At 52.7% G+C, this 21,113-nt stretch overlaps 1 protein-coding gene and 3 long non-coding RNA genes across 8 annotated transcripts in view; 3 read left to right on the plus strand and 1 right to left on the minus strand.

The window, feature by feature from the left end:
- Positions 1-2,597: 2,597 nt before the first annotated feature.
- Positions 2,598-21,113, minus strand: part of LOC116957404 (EVI5-like protein) — a gene marked incomplete at its 5' end in the record, with an annotated part of 41,993 nt that continues 23,477 nt past the window's right edge. The window contains 7 exons of the mRNA XM_076064418.1: positions 2,598-5,129; positions 5,465-5,560; positions 6,978-7,073; positions 9,126-9,272; positions 10,334-10,519; positions 10,644-10,784; positions 13,230-13,367. Of these exons, the coding sequence (XP_075920533.1) occupies positions 4,851-5,129; positions 5,465-5,560; positions 6,978-7,073; positions 9,126-9,272; positions 10,334-10,519; positions 10,644-10,784; positions 13,230-13,367 (1,083 nt within the window). The remainder of the gene's footprint in view (positions 5,130-5,464; positions 5,561-6,977; positions 7,074-9,125; positions 9,273-10,333; positions 10,520-10,643; positions 10,785-13,229; positions 13,368-21,113) is intronic.
- LOC142923344 (uncharacterized) lies at positions 15,657-17,833 on the plus strand. Of its 2 annotated transcripts, XR_012940694.1 has the most exons (8): positions 15,657-15,697; positions 15,786-15,851; positions 16,182-16,247; positions 16,308-16,373; positions 16,764-16,829; positions 16,890-16,955; positions 17,126-17,211; positions 17,738-17,833. It is a non-coding gene; the product is annotated as an uncharacterized LOC142923344 (long non-coding RNA). The 2 variants fall into 2 exon arrangements; XR_012940695.1 differs by lacking the exons at positions 15,657-15,697; positions 15,786-15,851 and adding an exon at positions 16,078-16,137.
- LOC142923345 (uncharacterized) lies at positions 17,917-18,665 on the plus strand. The gene is made up of 4 exons (XR_012940696.1): positions 17,917-17,955; positions 18,198-18,263; positions 18,440-18,483; positions 18,594-18,665. It is a non-coding gene; the product is annotated as an uncharacterized LOC142923345 (long non-coding RNA).
- On the plus strand, positions 19,037-21,047 carry LOC142923343 (uncharacterized). Of its 4 annotated transcripts, none has more exons than XR_012940690.1 (8): positions 19,037-19,099; positions 19,204-19,335; positions 19,396-19,503; positions 19,986-20,073; positions 20,138-20,181; positions 20,424-20,511; positions 20,620-20,707; positions 20,840-21,047. It is a non-coding gene; the product is annotated as an uncharacterized LOC142923343 (long non-coding RNA). The 4 variants fall into 4 exon arrangements; XR_012940692.1 differs by having other exon boundaries at positions 20,620-20,685; XR_012940693.1 differs by having other exon boundaries at positions 19,049-19,099; positions 19,182-19,247; positions 19,418-19,503.

Consider the following 21,113-nt stretch of genomic DNA (forward strand, 5'->3'; position numbering starts at 1 on the left):
CATTATACACTACACTATACACTACACTATACACTACGTTATACACTACACTATACACTACACTACTATACACTACTATACACTACACTATACACTACACTATACACTACACTATACACTACACTATACACTACACTACTATACACTACTATACACTACACTATACACTACATTACACACTACACTATACACTAGTGCTGCACTAGTACACTACACTATACACTACACACTAGTGCTGTACTAGTATACTACACGATACACTACACACTAATGCTGTACTAGTACACTACATTATACACTACACTATACACTACACACTAGTGCTGTACTAGTACACTACACTATACACTACACTATACACTGCACTATACACTACACTATACATTACACTACACACTAGTGCTGTACTAGTATACTACACTATACACTACACTATACACTACACACTACACTACACACTACACTATACATTAAACTACACACTACACTACACACTAGTGCTGTACTAGTATACTACACTATACACTACACTATACACTACACACTACACTAGTGCTGTACTAGTATACTACACTATACACTACACTACACTAGACACTAGTGCTGTACTAGTATACTACACTATACACTACACTACACACTGTACACTACACTATACACTAGTGCTGTACTAGTATACTACACTATACACTACGCGCTATACACTACACTACACACTAGTGCTGTACTAGTATACTACACTACACTATACACTACACTATACACTACACACGAGTGCTCTACCAGTAACGAATTGGCCACGCCCTGTTGAACGTGACACAACCTTTACTATACACTATATACTACACTATACACTACACTATACACTACACTATACACTATACTACACACTACACTACACTATACACTACACTACACACTACACTACACTATACACTACACACTACACACGAGTGCTCTACCAGTAACGAATTGGCCACGCCCTGTTGAACGTGACACAACCTTTACTATACACTACACTATACACTATACTACACACTACACTACACTATACACTACACTATACACTACACTATACACTACACAGGAGTGCTCTACCAGTAACGAATTGGCCACACCCTGTTGAACGTGACACAACCTTCACCGATTGGCCGTGCCGTGTGGCGGCGGGTTCAACAACACAACATTTAGATTATTCACGCGATGGGCACGGAGCCACACGCCAGCTCAGAGTGGGGCCCTTCAACACGCGGTATGAAGTTAAATACAATTATTATTAATTATCACTTATTAGTTTGTGTTCGATAGCCGCGTGGTGAGAGTTTTAGTCTTCAGATCAACGCGAACGCCCCAGGGCTGGGCCGAGCACGTGACGTTTCCCCCACCCTCCACCTGTCAAAGACAAAGCTCCCCCGTGTAGCCTCTAACAGGCTGTAGGGGCAAGTGCTGTTAGCGAGCAGCAGCTCACACACAGACAAAGCTTCCCCGTGTAGCCTCTAACAGACAGTAGGGGCAAGTGCTGTTAGCTAGCAGCAGCTCACACACAGACAAAGCTTCCCCGTGTAGCCTCTAACAGACAGTAGGGGCAAGTGCTGTTAGTGGGTAGGAGCTATGAGACACAGACAAAGCTCCCCCGTGTAGCCTCTAACAGGCTGCAGGGGCAAGTGCTGTTAGCGAGCAGCTCACACAGACACAGACAAAGATCCCCCGAGTAGCCTCTAACAGGCTGTAGGGGCAAGTGTTGTTAGTGGGCAGCAGCTCACACAGACACAGACAAAGATCCCCCGTGTAGCCTCTAACAGGCTGTAGGGGCAAGTGCTGTTAGTAAGCGAGCAGCAGCAGCAGCAGCGAACACGAGGGGGTTGGATGTGGCCCAGCAACCACGCCCGGCCGTCTTTGTCTCTCCCCCCCCCCCCTCCCCCAATGGAGATGTTTACTACACACACACACACACGGCACCGGGTAACTCATTCGAGGCCGAGTCGACCTAGGGGATGGCTCGGAGATGTGGACGCTAACCGTTGTGCCACCGCTCCCCCGCACCGCGTCACACCAACAGAGGGGTGTGGTGGGCGGGTGGTGGTGGTGTGAAACGTCGCCTGTGCAAACAATGCATAAATAACAACAACAACAACATCAACAACTTGAATCATCTGAAATTCTTGTAGACTTTTTTTGTTCGTCAGTGAGCCCGGCGAATCTGCGGGTGTGTTCCTCGTGTCGCGTGCTGGCTAAGATAATTAATAATAAAATCAGCGTAAATATAATACTATAATTACCGTAAATATAATACTATAATCACCGTAAATATAATACTATAATTACCGTGAATATAATACCATAATTACCGTGAATATAATATTATAATTACCGTGAATATAATACTATAATTACCGTGAATATAATATTATAATTACCGTGAATATAATACTATAATTACCGTGAATATAATAATATAACTACCGTAGATATAATACAAAAATCACCGTAAAAATAATACTATAATTACCGTAAATATAATATAATTACCGTAAATATAATACTATAATCACCGTAAATATAATACTATAATTACCGTTAATATAATACTATAATTACCGTGAATATAATAATATAACTACCGTAGATATAATACAAAAATCACCGTAAAAATAATACTATAATTACCGTAAATATAATATAATTACCGTAAATATAATACTATAATCACCGTAAATATAATACTATAATTACCGTAAATATAATACTATAATCACCGTAAATATAATACCATAATCACCGTAAATATAATACTATAATCACCGTAAATATAATAATATAATCACCGTAAATATAATACTATAATTACCGTAAATATAATACTATAATTACAGTAAATATAATACTATAATCACCGTAAATATAATACCATAATCACTGTAAATATAATACTATAATCACCGTAAATATAATAATATAATCACCGTAAATATAATACTATAATTACCGTAAATATAATACTATAATCACCGTAAATATAATACCATAATCACCGTAAATATAATACTATAATCACCGTGAATATAATACTATAATCACCGTAAATATAATACCATAATCACCGTAAATATAATAATATAATCACCGTAAATATAATACTATAATCACCGTAAATTTAATACTATAATCACCGTAAATATAATACTATAATCACCGTTAATATAATAATATAATTACCGTAAATGTAATACTATAATCACCGTAAATATAATACTATAATTACCGTAATTATAATAATATAATCACCGTAATTATAATAATATAATCACCGTAATTATAATAATATAATCACCGTAAATATAATACTATAATCACCGTAATTATAATACTATAATCACCGTAATTATAATACTATAATCACCGTAATTATAATAATATAATCACCGTAATTATAATAATATAATCACCGTAAATATAATATAATTACTGTAATTATAATACTATAATCACCGTAATTATAATAATATAATCACCGTAATTCAACTCGCGGCTGAGAAGCGCGGTGCGGGTGAGAGGGGTGGGGGAAAGACGGCCGGAATGCAACCCGGGTTGCAGTTGCGTGCAACCCGGGTTGCAGTTGCGTGCAACCCGCGTGCAACCCGGATTGCAGTTGCGTGCAACCCGCGTGCAACCGGATTGCAGCTGCGTGCAACTCGCGTGCAACCGGATTGCAATTGCGTGCAACCCGGATTGCAATTGCGTGCAACCCGCGTGCAACCCGGATTGCAGTTGCGTGCAACCCGCGTGCAACCGGATTGCAGCTGCGTGCAACTCGCGTGCAACCGGATTGCAATTGCGTGCAACCCGGATTGCAATTGCGTGCAACCCGCGTGCAACCCGGATTGCAGTTGCGTGCAACCCGGTCACTGCGAGCGGCGGCCACTCGCAACTCGCCGTCACGTGACCCGCGTCGGCTGTGGGCGGAGCCACGCCGTTGGGTGAGTGGGCGTGGTCACATGCTTTAGTTAGCCACGCCCCCAACAAACGCGCGCATGCGCGCGCCGGCCAAAAAATAACAATATTTGTGTAAATGTCACAAAAAGCCTTAAATATAACGAACACTTGCGTAAGCGTTAACATCGACCCGTCGGTCACAGTTACAGCCACGACGATAATTATAATTAATTACCTCCACTCTCTCCCCCGATTTAATTAACGAGAGAGAGAGGAAAAATACTGCAGTTATGAAATCATCCTTAATTAAGACGATGAGAAACCCCTTCCCACCCCCCCCCCCCTCCCGTTTCAAGTGGTACGGTCCAAAATGAGTGGCTCAGGACAACGTCGATTGCCCAATGCGGCCCCAATGCCGTAGGGAAGGAAGTTCCACTCAAAGCCACCACCCCCCCCCCTCCTCCGGCGCAAGTGGTACGGTCCAATCTCTCAGCGAAGAGATCGCCACTACTATGGAATGTACCACTCTCACACACACACACACCCCCACCACCACCTCCCGTATTCAAGTGGTATGCTCCAACACGTACACGGTATGTAGTGCTGTGTGACCCCAATATGCCACTGCTTTGGAATGTACCACTGAAACTGCCCCCCCCGTATTCAAGTGGTATGCTCCAACACGTACACGGTATGTAGTGCTGTGTTACCCCGATACGCCACTGCTGTGGAATGTATAACACTGACAACAGGCACAGACACGCACGCAAACACCGCTCTCCCCCACCCCCCACACCCCATCCAAGTGGTACGCTCCAAACCATCACGTGGAGCTCTACCCAACGCGGAATGTACCACTCACAACGGCGGAGGAGGGGAGGCATGGGGAGGGGGTGTCGTGTGGGTCCGCCCCCTGCCTAGCCAGAGCCCGGGCAGTCGGACCGTACCATTGCCGTGACGGCGGGGGTGGCGGTTGGACTGGTCAACTGTGGAGGGGCCGGAGGGGTGGGCAAGGCGCTGCCGCTGTAGCCCTCTTCCAGGGATGACGACGATGACGAGGAGGAGGAGGAGGATGAGGATGATGACATGGTGGACGCTGCTCCTCCTCCTGCTGCTGCTGCTGCTCCATCCACCTCGTTGTTGTCGACCCCGGCTGGTCCCGAGTCACCCCGGGATATCGCCTTCAGCCTCCTCACCTGCCGAGAGGGTGGTGGTGGTTGTTGTTGTTGTTGTTGCTGTTGTTGTAGTGGTTGCTGTGGAGGTTGTGGTGTTGGTGGTTGTTGATGTGGTGGTGGTTGTGGTGGTTGTTGATGTGGTGGTTGTCGATGTGGTGGTTGTTTTGGTGTTTGTAGTGGTGGTGGTTATTGATGTGGTAGTGGTTGTTGTGGTTGTTGTGGTGGATGTTGATGTGGTAGTGGTGGTTGTTGATGTGGTGGTGATGGTTGTTGTGGTGGTGGTGGTGGTTATGATAGTTGTGGTGGTGGTTGTGGTGGTGGTTATGATAGTTGTGGTGGTGGTGGTGGTTGCTGACCTCGGCACGTAGCCGCTTGATGGTAGAGGTGAGTTTGCCGACGCGTGATGAGTCGGCACGGCCACGCAGCTCCCCGTGCAGACGCTCCTCCTCCTCCTGCCACAACCACCACCACCACCACCACAACATCAACCACAACCACAGCCACCACCACCACAACATCATCCACAACCATCACCACAACTACATCAACCAAAACCATCACAACATGAACCAACACCACCAGCATCACAACTACATCAACCACAACCACCACCACAACTACATCAACCACAACCATCACAACTACATCAACCACCACCACAACATCAACCACAATCATCACCACAACTACATCAACCACCACAAAGACATCAACCAAAACCATCACAACATCAACCACCACCACAACATCAACCACAACCATTACATCAACCACCACCATCACAACAACATCAACCACCAGCATCACAACATCATCCACAACCACCATCATCACAACCACCACCACAACGACATCAACCAAAAGCACAACATCAACCACCACCACAACATCAACCACAACCACCATCACAACTACATCAACCAAAACCATCACAACATCAACCACTACCACCAGCATCACAACATCATCCACAACCACCATCATCACAACCACCACCACCACCACAGCAGGTGCCATGGGTCGACCAACTGAGATGACTGCCTGATGCACCACCTGTGCCCCCTACTGTGCCAGGCTAGGTGCAGGAGGTCACGGGACAGACCCTGCAGGTGCTATGGGTCGACCGACTGAGATGAGTGGTAGATGCACCACCTATGTCCCTACTGTGCCAACCGCCAGCACCACCACCAGCACCACCACCACCACCACCAGCACCACCACCAGCACCACCACCATCAGCACCACTACCACTTGCACCAGCACCACCGCCAGCACCACCACCAGCACCACCACTTGCACCAGCACCACCACCAGCACCACCACCAGCATCACCACCACCATCAGCACCACCACCACTTGCACCAGCACCAGCACCACCACTACCACTTGCACCAGCACCACCACCAGCACCACCACCACCACTTGCACCACCACCACCAGCACCACCACCAGCACCAGCACCACCACCACCAGTACAACCAGCACCACCACCAGCACCACCACCACCACTTGCACCAGCACCACCACTTGCACCAGCACTACCAGCAGCACCCGCACCATCACCAGCACCACCACCAGCACCACCACCAGAACCAGCACCAGCACCACCACTTGCACCACCACTACCACCAGCACCACCACTTGCATCAGCACCACCAGCAGCACCCGCACCATGACCATGACCAGCACCACTACCACACCAGCACCACCACCACCACTTGCATCAGCACCACCCCGAGCACCACCAGCACCAGCAGCACCACCCCCACCAGCACCCCCACCACACCACCAGGACCCCCACCCCCATCAGCACCCCCATCAGCACCCCCATCAGCACCACCACCACCACCACCACCCCCACCACCACACCTGCATCTCTAGTTGACAGACTCTCTGCCTGAGCTGCAGTGTAGAGGCCTCCTCCTCCACGCCACGGAAGCGAGCTGCCATGGCGCGCTCCTGGCCCTGGGGCGGGCGGCACGGGGGGGGGCGGGGGGGGGAACGGGAGGGGGGGGGGCGAGGCAGCAGGGGGGGGGGGGAGCGGAGGGGGGGAGGGGATTGTTAGTTGGATTAACAAATTAGTTTCCAGATTTCCAGATGCATTGCCAGATGATTCTCTGGATGAATTACCAGATGGATTACCAGATGAAATTCCAGATGGATTACCAGATGAATTACCAGATGAAATACCAGATAAATTACCAGATGAAATTCTAGATGAATTACCAGATGAAATTCCAGATGAATTACCAGATGAAATTACAGATGAATTACCAGATGAAATACCAGATGGATTACCAGATGAATTACCAGATGAATTACCAGATGAAATACCAGATGGATTACCAGATGAAATTACCAGATTAAATTCCAGATGAATTACCAGATGAAATTCCAGATGAATTACCAGATGAAATGCCAGATGAATTACCAGATGAATTACCAGATGAAATGCCAGATGAATGGCCGGATGGATTGCCATATGAATGAATTGCCAGATGGATTACCGGATAAATCACCAGATGAATCTCCAGATGGATTACCAGATGAATTACCATATGAATCGCCAGATGAATTACCAGATAAATTACCATATGAATTGCCAGATGAATTACCAGATAAATTACCAGATGAGTCAACAGGTGCTTTACCAGATGAATTGCAAGATGAATTACCTGATGAATTACCAGATGAATAACCAGATGAAATTCCAGATGGATTACCAGATGAAATTCCAGATGAATTACCAGATGAAATTCCAGATGAATTACCAGATGAAATTACAGATGAATTACCAGATGAAATACCAGATGGATTACCAGATGAATTACCAGATGAATTACCAGATGAAATACCAGATGGATTACCAGATGAAATTACCAGATTAAATTCCAGATGAATTACCAGATGAAATTCCAGATGAATTACCAGATGAAATGCCAGATGAATTACCAGATGAATTACCAGATGAAATGCCAGATGAATGGCCGGATGGATTGCTATATGAATTTATTGCCAGATGGATTACCGGATAAATCACCAGATGAATCTCCAGATGGATTACCAGATGAATTACCATATGAATCGCCAGATGAATTACCAGATAAATTACCATATGAATTGCCAGATGAATTACCAGATAAATTACCAGATGAGTCAACAGGTGCTTTACCAGATGAATTGCAAGATGAATTACCTGATGAATTACCAGATGAATAACCATAAGAATTACCAGATGAATTACCAGATGAATAACCATAAGAATTACCAGATGAATTACCAGATAAATAACCATAAGAATTACCAGATTAATAACCATAAGAATTACCAGGTGAATTACCAGATGAATAACCATAAGAATTACCAGATGAATTACCAGATGAATAACCATAAGAATAACCAGATAAATTACCATATGAATCAACAGATGAATTACCTTATAAATTACAATATGAATTGCCAGATGAATTACCAGATAAATTACCAGATGAGTCAACAGGTGCTTTACCAGATGAATTGCAAGATGAATTACCTGATGAATTACCAGATGAATAACCATAAGAATTACCGGATGAATTACCAGATGAACAACCATAAGAATTACCAGATGAATTACCAGATGAATTACCAGATGAATAACCACAAGAATTACCAGATGAATAACCATAAAAATTACCAGATGAATTACCAGATGAATAACCATAAGAATTACCAGATGAATTACCAGATTAATCACCAGATTAATTACCATATGAATTGCAAGATGGATTGCCAGATGAATGACCAGACGGATTGCCAAATGAATCGCCGAATGATTTGCCGGATTAACTGCCCGATGACTTGCCGGATTAATTTGCCGGATTAATAATTGCGTTCCCCGCCCAGTGCAATATTTGCATGTTCCGGTGACAGCCGCAGCAAAGGAACGCGCCGTGGCGGCTGCCGCGGTGAGCGCCGGCGGCGGTGGCGGCGGCCACGGTGAGCGCCGGCGGCGGTGGCGGCGGCCACGGTGAGCACCTGATGCTGGTGGTCGGTGAGGCACCGGTGAGTGCGGTTGAGCTGCGCCCTCAACGTCGAGCCCTCGTCCTCCAAACGCTGCTCCGTCTCGCGGCACGACGCCAGATCCCTCTCCATCCGGCGCAGCTCACCGGACGTCACGTGACTCTGGTCGGGGGGCGAGCGGGCGGACGGGCGGGTGGGTGGCGAGCGGGTTGAGCGATTGAGTGAGTGAACGAGCGAGTGCGTGATTGAGTGGGTAAGTTAATGAGCGAGTGGGTGAGTGAGTGAACGAGCGAGTGATTGAGTGGGTGAGTGGGTGAGCGAGTGGGTGAGCGAGACGTTGGGTGATTGGGTGGGTGGGTGAGTGGTTGGGTGAGTGAATGAGCGAGTGGGTGAGCGAGAGGATGGGTGATTGGGTAGGTGGGTGAGTGGTTAGTTGAGTGAATGAGCGAGTGGGTGAGTGATTGAGTGAGTGGTTGGGTGAGTGAGTGAGTGAGCGAGTGTGTGATTGAGTGGGTAAGTTAATGAGCGAGTGATTGAGCGAGTGATTGAGTGAGTGTATGATTGAGTGGGTAAGTGAATGAGCGAGTGAGCGAGAGGATGGGTGATTGGGTGGGTGAGTGGTTGGGTGAGTGAAAGAGCGAGTGGGTGAGCGAGAAGATGGGTGATTGGGTGGGTGGGTGGGTGAGTGGTTGGGTGAGTGAATGAGCGAGTGGGTGAGCGAGAGGATGGGTGATTGGGTGGGTGAGTGAGTGGTTGGGTGAGTGAATGAGCGAGTGGGTGAGCGAGAGGATGGGTGATTGGGTGGGTGGGTGAGTGGTTGGGTGAGTGATTGAGCGAGTGGGTGAGTGATTGAGTGAGTGGTTGGGTGAGTTAATGAGTGGGTGAGTGAATGAGTGAGTGGGTGAGCGCGAGGTTGGGTGATTGGGTGGGTGGGTGAGTGAATGGTTGGGTGAGTGAATGAGCGAGTGCGTGATTGAGCGGGTAAGTTAATGAGCGAGTGGGTGAGCGGTTGAGCGAGTGAGCGAATGACCGAGTGAGTGGTTGAGCGGGTAAGTTAATGAATGGGTGAGCGATTGAGCGAGTGAGCGAATCAGCGAGTGCGCGAGTGAGCGGGTAAGTTAATGAGCGAGTGAGCGAGCGAGCGGGCGAGCGGGCGACTGACTGAGCGGGTGAGTGAGTGCGTGGGCGAGTCACCCCGCGGGTCACCAACCCCCTCCCCCCACCTGCGTCTCCAGCTCGACGAGACGGTGCCGTGTCTGGCTCAGCTCGGCCAGTGCCCGCGTCTCAGCGATCCGTGCCGCCATCAACTCATCCTCCACCGCGGCCGGCGTAGCCGCTGCGGTGGAGGTGGTGGTGGTGGTGGTGGTGGGGGGCTGGCGCTGATGGTGGGGGCCGGCTGCGACGTAAGCCTGGGATTGAGGTGGGGGGGGGGGTGGGCAGTGGTGGGTGGGTGGACGCTGCTCCCGCCCGACCCCGCCCGTAACCCCTGCCCCCGCCCGTAACCCCTGCCCCCTGACCCCTGACCCCGCCCACCTCCCAGCTGCGCTGCAGCGCCGCGAGGCGCCGGCGCAGCTCGTGGGCGCCCTGCAGGGCGGCCGCCTCGGCCCCGCGTGACGTCAGCAGCGAGGAGCGCAGCCGAGGAGCAGAGCCCTCCTCAGGGAGCTCACAGCGCCTCTACGGGGGGGGGGGGCGGGGGGGGGCAGGGGGGGGCAGGGGGGGGCAGGGGGGGGCAGGGGGGGGCAGGGGGGGAGAGGGGGGGAGAGGGGGGGGCAGGGGGGGAGAGGGGGAGGGGCAGGGGAGTGAGTGACTTTGTGATATTTGACAAATGCGGAACACAACCCCGGCCCGTACACATGGCCTGGACCCTGCTCCATCTCTATGATGGTGTGGCCTGACCCTCCTCACCTGCTCCATCTCTATGATGGTGTGGCCTGACCCTCCTCACCTGCTCCATCTCTATGACGGTGTGGCCTGCCCCCTCCTCACCTGCTCCATCTCTACGACGGTGTGGCCTGACCCTCCCCCCCTCCTCACCTGCTCCATCTCTATGATGGTGTGGCCTGAACCCTCCTTGCCTGCTCCATCTCTATGACGGTGTGGCCTACCCCCTCCTCACCTGCTCCATCTCTATGACGGTGTGGCCTGCCCCCCTCCTCGTCTGCTCTACCTCTATGATGGTGTGGCCTGGCCCCTCCTCGCCTGCTCCATCTCTATGACGGTGTGGCCTGCCCCCTCCTCACCTGCTCCATCTCTACGACGGTGTGGCCTGACCCTCCCCCCCTCCTCACCTGCTCCATCTCTATGATGGTGTGGTCTGAACCCTCCTTGCCTGCTCCATCTCTATGATGGTGTGGCCTACCCCCTCCTCACCTGCTCCATCTCTATGACGGTGTGGCCTGCCCCCCTCCTCGTCTGCTCTACCTCTATGATGGTGTGGCCTGGCCCCTCCTCGCCTGCTCCATCTCTATGACGGTGTGGCCTGACCCTCCTCGCCTGCTCCATCTCTATGACGGTGTGGCCTGATCCTCCCCCCCTCCTCACCTGCTCCATCTCTATGACGGTGTGGCCTGTCCCCCCTCCTCACCTGCTCCATCTCTATGACGGTGTGGCCTGCCCCCTCCTCACCTGCTCCACTTCTATGATGGTGTGGCCTGACCCTCCCCTCCTCCTTGCCTGCTCCATCTCTATGACGGTGTGGCCTAGCCCCCCTCCTCACCTGCTCCATCTCTATGACGGTGTGGCCTGCCCCCCTCCTCGTCTGCTCCATCTCTATGACGGTGTGGCCTGACCCCCTCCTCGCCTGCTCCATCTGTATGACGGTGTGGTCTGACCCTCCTCACCTGCTCCATATCTATGACGGTGTGGTCTGACCCTCCTCACCTGCTCCATCTCTATGACGGTGTGGCCTAGCCCCTCCTCACCTGCTCCATCTCTATGACGGTGTGGCCTACCCCCCTCCTCGTCTGCTCCATCTCTATGACGGTGTGGCCTGCCCCCCCCTCCTCGCCTGCTCCATCTCTATGACGGTGTGGCCTGACCCTTCTCACCTGCTCCATCTGTATGACGGTGTGGCCTGACCCCCTCACCTGCTCCATCTCTATGACGGTGTGGCCTGACCCTCCTCACCTGCTCCATCTCTATGACGGTGTGGCCTGCCCCCCTCCTCACCTGCTCCATCTCTATGATGGTGTGGCGTGACCCCTCCTCACCTGCTCCATCTCTATGACGGTGTGGCATGACCCTCCTCACCTGCTCCATCTCTATGATGGTGTGGCCTTCCCCTTCTCACCTGCTCCATCTCTATGACGGTGTGGCCTTACTCCTCACCTGCTCCATCTCTATGACGGTGTGGCCTGAACCCTCCTCACCTGCTCCATCTCTATGACGGTGTGGCCTATTCCTCCTCACCTGCTCCATCTCTATGATGATGTGGCCTACCCCTCCTCACCTGCTCCATCTCTATGACGGTGTGGCCTGGCCCTCCTCACCTGCTCCATCTCTGATGATGTGGCCTACCCCCTCCTCACCTGCTCCATCTCTATGACGGTGTGGCCTGCCCCATCTCACCTGCTCCATCTCTATGATGGTGTGGCATTGCCCCCCTCCTCACCTGCTCCACCTCTATGATGGTGTGGCCTGCCCCCTCCTCACCTGCTCCATCTCTATGACGGTGTGGCCTACCCCCTCCTCACCTGCTCCATCTCTATGATGGTGTGGCCTGCCCCCCCTCCTCACCTGCTCCATCTCTATGACGGTGTGGTCTACCCCCTCCTCCTCACCTGCTCCATCTCTATGACGGTGTGGCCTGACCCCTCCTCACCTGCTCCATCTCTATGACGGTGTGGCCTGCCCCCTCCTCACCTGCTCCATCTCTATGACGGTGTGGCCTGCCCCCCTCCTCACCTGCTCCATCTCTATGACGGTGTGGCCTGCCCCCTCCTCACCTGCTCCATCTCTCTGACGGTGTGGCCTGCCCCCCTCCTCACCTGCTCCATCTCTATGACGGTGTGGCCTGCCCCCCCCCCTCCTCACCTGCTCCATCTCTATGACGGTGTGGTCTGCCCCCCCTCCTCACCTGCTCCATCTCTATGACGGTGTGGCCTGCCCCCCCCTCCTCACCTGCTCCATCTCTATGATGTGCTCCTGGACGTGCTGCAGGGCGGTGTGTACGGCCTGCTCCCTGAGCTGCGAGCGAGCCAGCTGCTGCTCCAGCCCCAACACAAACTCCTCAGAGCAGCGGAGGCCCCGGGACACCTCCTGGCAACGTCACAGCGGAACGCAATCGGTTGCCGCAATCAGTTGCCGCGGTCGGTTGTGGTTGCCCGCAATCAGTTGCCGCGATTGGTTGCCGCAATCGGTTGCGATCATCTGCAATCGGTTGCCGCAATCGGTTGCAATCATCCGCAACCAGCTGCCGTTTTGGGCCACCCAAATGCGTATACATTTACACGACAAAAACAAAAATGTGGATTTCAATGGCTGTACACGGATTGTAATCTCGCTACACGGATTGTAATCTCGCTACATGGATTGTAATCTCGCTACATGGATTGTAATCTCGCTACATGGATTGTAATCTCGCTACATGGATTGTAATCTCGCTACATGGATTGCAATGGATTGCACACAGGCCCTAAAACCATAAATTATTACGTAGCACTCCCCACACAGATCCGCACAAAAGGAAACATCTTCCGATGTATTACAATGACTACAGATGGATCACAATGATTGTAGATGTATCACAATGACTACAGATGGATCACAATGGCTGTAGATGGATCACAATGACTACAGATGGATCACAATGATTGTAGATGGATCACAATGGCTGTAGATGGATCACAATGACTACAGATGGATCACTGTAGATGGATCACAATGATTGTAGATGGATCACAATGACTACAGATGGATCACAATGATTGTAGATGGATCACAATGGCTGTAGATGGATCACAATGACTACAGATGGATCTCAATGACTGCAGATGGATCACTGTAGATGGATCACAATGGCTGTAGATGGATCTCAATGACTGTAGATGGATCTCAATGGCTGTAGATGGATCACTGTAGATGGATCACAATGGCTGTAGATGGATCTCAATTATTGTAGATGGATCACTGTAGATGGATCTCAATGGCTGTAGATGGATCTCAATCACTGTAGATGGATCACAATGGCTGTAGATGGATCTCAATGGCTGTAGATGGATCACTGTAGATGGATCACTGTAGATGGATCTCAATGGCTGTAGATGGATCACAATGACTGTAGATGGATCACAATGGCTGTAGATGGATCACTGTAGATGGATCTCAATGGCTGTAGATGGATCACAATGACTGTAGATGGATCTCAATGGCTGTAGATGGATCACAATGGCTGTAGATGGATCTCAATGACTGTAGATGGATCTCAATGGCTGTAGATGGATCTCAATGGCTGTAGATGGATCTCAATGGCTGTAGATGGATCTCAATGGCTGTAGATGGATCTCAATGGCTGTAGATGGATCTCAATGGCTGTAGATGGATCACAATGACTGTAGATGGATCTCAATGGCTGTAGATGGATCTCAATGGCTGTAGATGGATCTCAATGGCTGTAGATGGATCACTGTAGATGGATCACAATGACTGTAGATGGATCACTGTAGATGGATCTCAATGGCTGTAGATGGATCACAATGGCTGTAGATGGATCACTGTAGATGGATCACAATGACTGTAGATGGATCACTGTAGATGGATCTCAATGACTGTAGATGGATCTCAATGGCTGTAGATGGATCACAATGACTGTAGATGGATCTCAATGGCTGTAGATGGATCACCATGGCTGTAGATGTATCACAATGACTACAGATGGATCACAATGACTGTAGATGGATCTCAATGGCTGTAGATGGATCTCAATGGCTGTAGATGGATCTCAATGGCTGTAGATGGATCTCAATGACTACAGATGGATCACAATGACTGTAGATGGATCACAATGGCTGTAGATGGATCTCAATGACTGTAGATGGATCTCAATGACTGTAGATGGATCTCAATGGCTGTAGATGGATCTCAATGGCTGTGCATGGATTCCAGCAGCTGTCGATGGATTCCAGCAGCTGTCGATGGATTCCAGCGGGTCGTGGATGGGTCACAGAGGGAGAGGTCGTGGATGGGTCACAGAGAGGTCGTGGATGGGTCACGGAGAGGTCGTGGATGGGTCACGGAGAGGTCGTGGATGGGTTACGGAGAGGTCGTGGATGGGTCACGGAGAGGTCGTGGATGGGTCACAGAGAGGTCGTGGATGGGTCACAGAGAGGTCGTGGATGGGTCACAGAGAGGTCGTGGATGGGTCACAGAGAGGTCGTGGATGGGTCACAGAGAGGTCGTGGATGGGTCACAGAGAGGTCGTGGATGGGTCACAGAGAGGTCGTGGATGGGTCACAGAGAGGTCGTGGATGGGTCACAGAGAGGTCGTGGAAGGGTCACAGAGGTCGTGGAAGCTTCACAGAGAGGTCGTGGAAGGGTCACAGAGTGGTCGTGGATGGGTCACAGAGAGGTCGTGGATGGGTCACAGAGAGGTCGTGGAAGGGTCACAGAGAGGTCGTGGAAGGGTCACAGAGAGGTCGTGGAAGGGTCACAGAGAGGTCGTGGAAGGGTCACAGAGAGGTCGTGGAAGGGTCACAGAGAGGTCGTGGAAGGGTCACAGAGAGGTCGTGGATGGGTCACAGAGAGGTCGTGGATGGGTCACAGAGAGGTCGTGGATGGGTCACAGAGAGGTCGTGGAAGGGTCACAGAGAGGTCGTGGAAGGGTCACAGAGAGGTCGTGGAAGGGTCACAGAGAGGTCGTGGAAGGGTCACAGAGAGGACGTGGAAGGGTCACAGACAGGTCGTGGATGGGTCACAGAGAGGTCGTGGATGGGTCACAGAGAGGTCGTGGATGGGTCACAGAGAGGTCGTGGATGGGTCACAGAGAGGTCGTGGATGGGTCACAGAGAGGTCGTGGATGGGTCACAGAGAGGTCGTGGAAGGGTCACAGTGAGGTCGTGGAAGGGTCACAGAGAGGTCGTGGAAGGGTCACAGAGAGGTCGTGGATGGGTCACAGAGAGGTCGTGGATGGGTCACAGAGAGGTCGTGGATGGGTCACAGAGGTCGTGGATGGGTCACAGAGGTCTTGGATGGGTCACAGAGGTCGTGGATGGGTCACAGAGAGGTCGTGGAAGGGTCACAGAGAGGTCGTGGATGGGTCACAGAGAGGTCGTGGAAGGGTCACAGAGAGGTCGTGGAAGGGTCACAGAGAGGTCGTGGAAGGGTCACAGAGAGGTCGTGGAAGGGTCACAGAGAGGTCGTGGAAGGGTCACAGAGAGGTCGTGGATGGGTCACAGAGGTCGTGGATGGGTCACAGAGGTCTTGGATGGGTCACAGAGGTCGTGGATGGGTCACAGAGAGGTCGTGGAAGGGTCACAGAGAGGTCGTGGAAGGGTCACAGAGAGGTCGTGGAAGGGTCACAAAGAGGTCGTGGAAGGGTCACAGAGAGGTCGTGGAAGGGTCACAGAGAGGTCGTGGAAGGGTCACAGAGAGGTCGTGGAAGGGTCACAGAGAGGTCGTGGAAGGGTCACAGTGAGGTCGTGGAAGGGTCACAGAGAGGTCGTGGAAGGGTCACAGAGAGGTCGTGGAAGGGTCACAGAGAGGTCGTGGATGGGTCACAGAGAGGTCGTGGATGGGTCACAAAGGTCGTGGATGGGTCACAGAGGTCTTGGATGGGTCACAGAGGTCGTGGATGGGTCACAGAGAGGTCGTGGATGGGTCACAGAGAGGTCGTGGAAGGGTCACAGAGAGGTCGTGGAAGGGTCACAGAGAGGTCGTGGAAGGGTCACAGAGAGGTCGTGGAAGGGTCACAGAGAGGTCGTGGAAGGGTCACAGAGAGGTCGTGGATGGGTCACAGAGGTCGTGGATGGGTCACAGAGGTCTTGGATGGGTCACAGAGGTCGTGGATGGGTCACAGAGAGGTCGTGGAAGGGTCACAGAGAGGTCGTGGATGGGTCACAGAGAGGTCGTGGAAGGGTCACAGAGAGGTCGTGGAAGGGTCACAGAGGTCGTGGAAGGGTCACAGAGGTCGTGGAAGGGTCACAGAGAGGTCGTGGAAGGGTCACAGAGAGGACGTGGAAGGGTCACAGAGAGGTCGTGGAAGGGTCACAGAGAGGTCGTGGAAGGGTCACAGAGAGGTCGTGGAAGGGTCACAGAGAGGTCGTGGAAGGGTCACAGAGAGGTCGTGGAAGGGTCACAGAGAGGTCGTGGAAGGGTCACAGAGAGGTCGTGGAAGGGTCACAGAGAGGTCGTGGAAGGGTCACAGAGAGGTCGTGGAAGGGTCACAGAGAGGTCGTGGAAGGGTCACAGAGAGGTCGTGGAAGGGTCACAGAGAGGTCGTGGAAGGGTCACAGAGAGGTCGTGGAAGGGTCACAGAGAGGTCGTGGAAAGGTCACAGAGAGGTCGTGGAATGGTCACAGAGAGGTCGTGGAAGGGTCACAGAGAGGTCGTGGAAGGGTCACAGAGAGGTCGTGGAAGGGTCACAGAGAGGTCGTGGAAGGGTCACAGAGAGGTCGTGGAAGGGTCACAGAGAGGTCGTGGAAGGGTCACAGAGAGGTCGTGGATGGGTCACAGAGAGGTCGTGGAAGGGTCACAGAGAGGTCGTGGATGGGTCACAGAGAGGTCGTGGATGGGTCACAGAGAGGTCGTGGAAGGGTCACAGAGAGGTCGTGGAAGGGTCACAGAGGTCGTGGAAGGGTCACAGAGAGGTCGTGGATGGGTCACAGAGAGGTCGTGGATGGGTCACAGAGAGGTCGTGGAAGGGTCACAGAGAGGTCGTGGAAGGGTCACAGAGAGGTCGTGGAAGGGTCACAGAGAGGTCGTGGAAGGGTCACAGAGAGGTCGTGGAAGGGTCACAGAGAGGTCGTGGAAGGGTCACAGAGAGGTCGTGGAAGGGTCACAGAGAGGTCGTGGAAGGGTCACAGAGAGGTCGTGGAAGGGTCACAGAGAGGTCGTGGAAGGGTCACAGAGAGGTCGTGGAAGGGTCACAGAGAGGTCGTGGAAGGGTCACAGAGAGGTCGTGGAAGGGTCACAGAGAGGTCGTGGATGGGTCACAGAGAGGTCGTGGATGGGTCACAGAGAGGTCGTGGAAGGGTCACAGAGAGGTCGTGGAAGGGTCACAGAGAGGTCGTGGAAGGGTCACAGAGAGGTCGTGGAAGGGTCACAGAGAGGTCGTGGAAGGGTCACAGAGAGGTCGTGGAAGGGTCACAGAGAGGTCGTGGAAGGGTCACAGAGAGGTCGTGGAAGGGTCACAGAGAGGTCGTGGATGGGTCACAGAGAGGTCGTGGATGGGTCACAGAGAGGTCGTGGAAGGGTCACAGAGAGGTCGTGGAAGGGTCACAGAGAGGTCGTGGAAGGGTCACAGAGAGGTCGTGGAAGGGTCACAGAGAGGTCGTGGATGGGTCACAGAGAGGTCGTGGATGGGTCACAGAGAGGTCGTGGATGGGTCACAGAGAGGTCGTGGAAGGGTCACAGAGAGGTCGTGGAAGGGTCACAGAGAGGTCGTGGATGGGTCACAGAGAGGTCGTGGATGGGTCACAGAGAGGTCGTGGATGGGTAACAGAGAGGTCGTGGATGGGTCACAGAGAGGTCGTGGAAGGGTCACAGAGAGGTCGTGGAAGGGTCACAGAGAGGTCGTGGAAGGGTCACAGAGAGGTCGTGGAAGGGTCACAGAGAGGTCGTGGAAGGGTCACAAAGAGGTCGTGGAAGGGTCACAGAGAGGTCGTGGAAGGGTCACAGAGAGGTCGTGGAAGGGTCACAGAGAGGTCGTGGAAGGGTCACAGAGAGGTCGTGGAAGGGTCACAGTGAGGTCGTGGAAGGGTCACAGTGAGGTCGTGGAAGGGTCACAGAGAGGTCGTGGAAGGGTCACAGAGAGGTCGTGGAAGGGTCACAGAGAGGTCGTGGATGGGTCACAGAGAGGTCGTGGATGGGTCACAAAGGTCGTGGATGGGTCACAGAGGTCTTGGATGGGTCACAGAGGTCGTGGATGGGTCACAGAGAGGTCGTGGATGGGTCACAGAGAGGTCGTGGAAGGGTCACAGAGAGGTCGTGGAAGGGTCACAGAGAGGTCGTGGAAGGGTCACAGAGAGGTCGTGGAAGGGTCACAGAGAGGTCGTGGAAGGGTCACAGAGAGGTCGTGGATGGGTCACAGAGGTCGTGGATGGGTCACAGAGGTCTTGGATGGGTCACAGAGGTCGTGGATGGGTCACAGAGAGGTCGTGGAAGGGTCACAGAGAGGTCGTGGATGGGTCACAGAGAGGTCGTGGAAGGGTCACAGAGAGGTCGTGGAAGGGTCACAGAGGTCGTGGAAGGGTCACAGAGGTCGTGGAAGGGTCACAGAGAGGACGTGGAAGGGTCACAGAGAGGTCGTGGAAGGGTCACAGAGAGGTCGTGGAAGGGTCACAGAGAGGTCGTGGAAGGGTCACAGAGAGGTCGTGGAAGGGTCACAGAGAGGTCGTGGAAGGGTCACAGAGAGGTCGTGGAAGGGTCACAGAGAGGTCGTGGAAGGGTCACAGAGAGGTCGTGGAAGGGTCACAGAGAGGTCGTGGAAGGGTCACAGAGAGGTCGTGGAAGGGTCACAGAGAGGTCGTGGAAGGGTCACAGAGAGGTCGTGGAAGGGTCACAGAGAGGTCGTGGAAGGGTCACAGAGAGGTCGTGGAAGGGTCACAGAGAGGTCGTGGAAAGGTCACAGAGAGGTCGTGGAAAGGTCACAGAGAGGTCGTGGAATGGTCACAGAGAGGTCGTGGAAGGGTCACAGAGAGGTCGTGGAAGGGTCACAGAGAGGTCGTGGAAGGGTCACAGAGAGGTCGTGGATGGGTCACAGAGAGGTCGTGGAAGGGTCACAGAGAGGTCGTGGATGGGTCACAGAGAGGTCGTGGAAGGGTCACAGAGAGGTCGTGGAAGGGTCACAGAGGTCGTGGAAGGGTCACAGAGAGGTCGTGGATGGGTCACAGAGAGGTCGTGGATGGGTCACAGAGAGGTCGTGGAAGGGTCACAGAGAGGTCGTGGAAGGGTCACAGAGAGGTCGTGGAAGGGTCACAGAGAGGTCGTGGAAGGGTCACAGAGAGGTCGTGGAAGGGTCACAGAGAGGTCGTGGAAGGGTCACAGAGAGGTCGTGGAAGGGTCACAGAGAGGTCGTGGAAGGGTCACAGAGAGGTCGTGGAAGGGTCACAGAGAGGTCGTGGAAGGGTCACAGAGAGGTCGTGGAAGGGTCACAGAGAGGTCGTGGAAGGGTCACAGAGAGGTCGTGGAAGGGTCACAGAGAGGTCGTGGATGGGTCACAGAGAGGTCGTGGATGGGTCACAGAGAGGTCGTGGAAGGGTCACAGAGAGGTCGTGGAAGGGTCACAGAGAGGTCGTGGAAGGGTCACAGAGAGGTCGTGGAAGGGTCACAGAGGTCGTGGAAGGGTCACAGAGAGGTCGTGGATGGGTCACAGAGAGGTCGTGGATGGGTCACAGAGAGGTCGTGGAAGGGTCACAGAGAGGTCGTGGAAGGGTCACAGAGAGGTCGTGGATGGGTCACAGAGAGGTCGTGGATGGGTCACAGAGAGGTCGTGGATGGGTCACAGAGAGGTCGTGGATGGGTCACAGAGAGGTCGTGGATGGGTCACAGAGAGGTCGTGGATGGGTAACAGAGAGGTCGTGGATGGGTCACAGAGAGGTCGTGGAAGGGTCACAGAGAGGTCGTGGAAGGGTCACAGAGAGGTCGTGGAAGGGTCACAGAGAGGTCGTGGAAGGGTCACAGAGAGGTCGTGGAAGGGTCACAGAGAGGTCGTGGAAGGGTCACAGCGGGCGGCAGCGTCGACGGGGCGGCGGGGTGCGGCGGGGTTGGCGGTGCCGGTGCCAGGTGTCACCCCCACCCCCCCCCCCCCCCACCACCACCTCCTCGAGTGGGGGGGGGGGCATCACCCCC

This window comes from Petromyzon marinus, unplaced genomic scaffold, assembly GCF_048934315.1.
Source record: "Petromyzon marinus isolate PM22_M1 ecotype Great Lakes invasive population unplaced genomic scaffold, UKy_Petmar_22M1.pri1.0 PM_Scaffold_433, whole genome shotgun sequence".
In the NCBI taxonomy this organism is placed as follows: domain Eukaryota; kingdom Metazoa; phylum Chordata; class Hyperoartia; order Petromyzontiformes; family Petromyzontidae; genus Petromyzon; species Petromyzon marinus.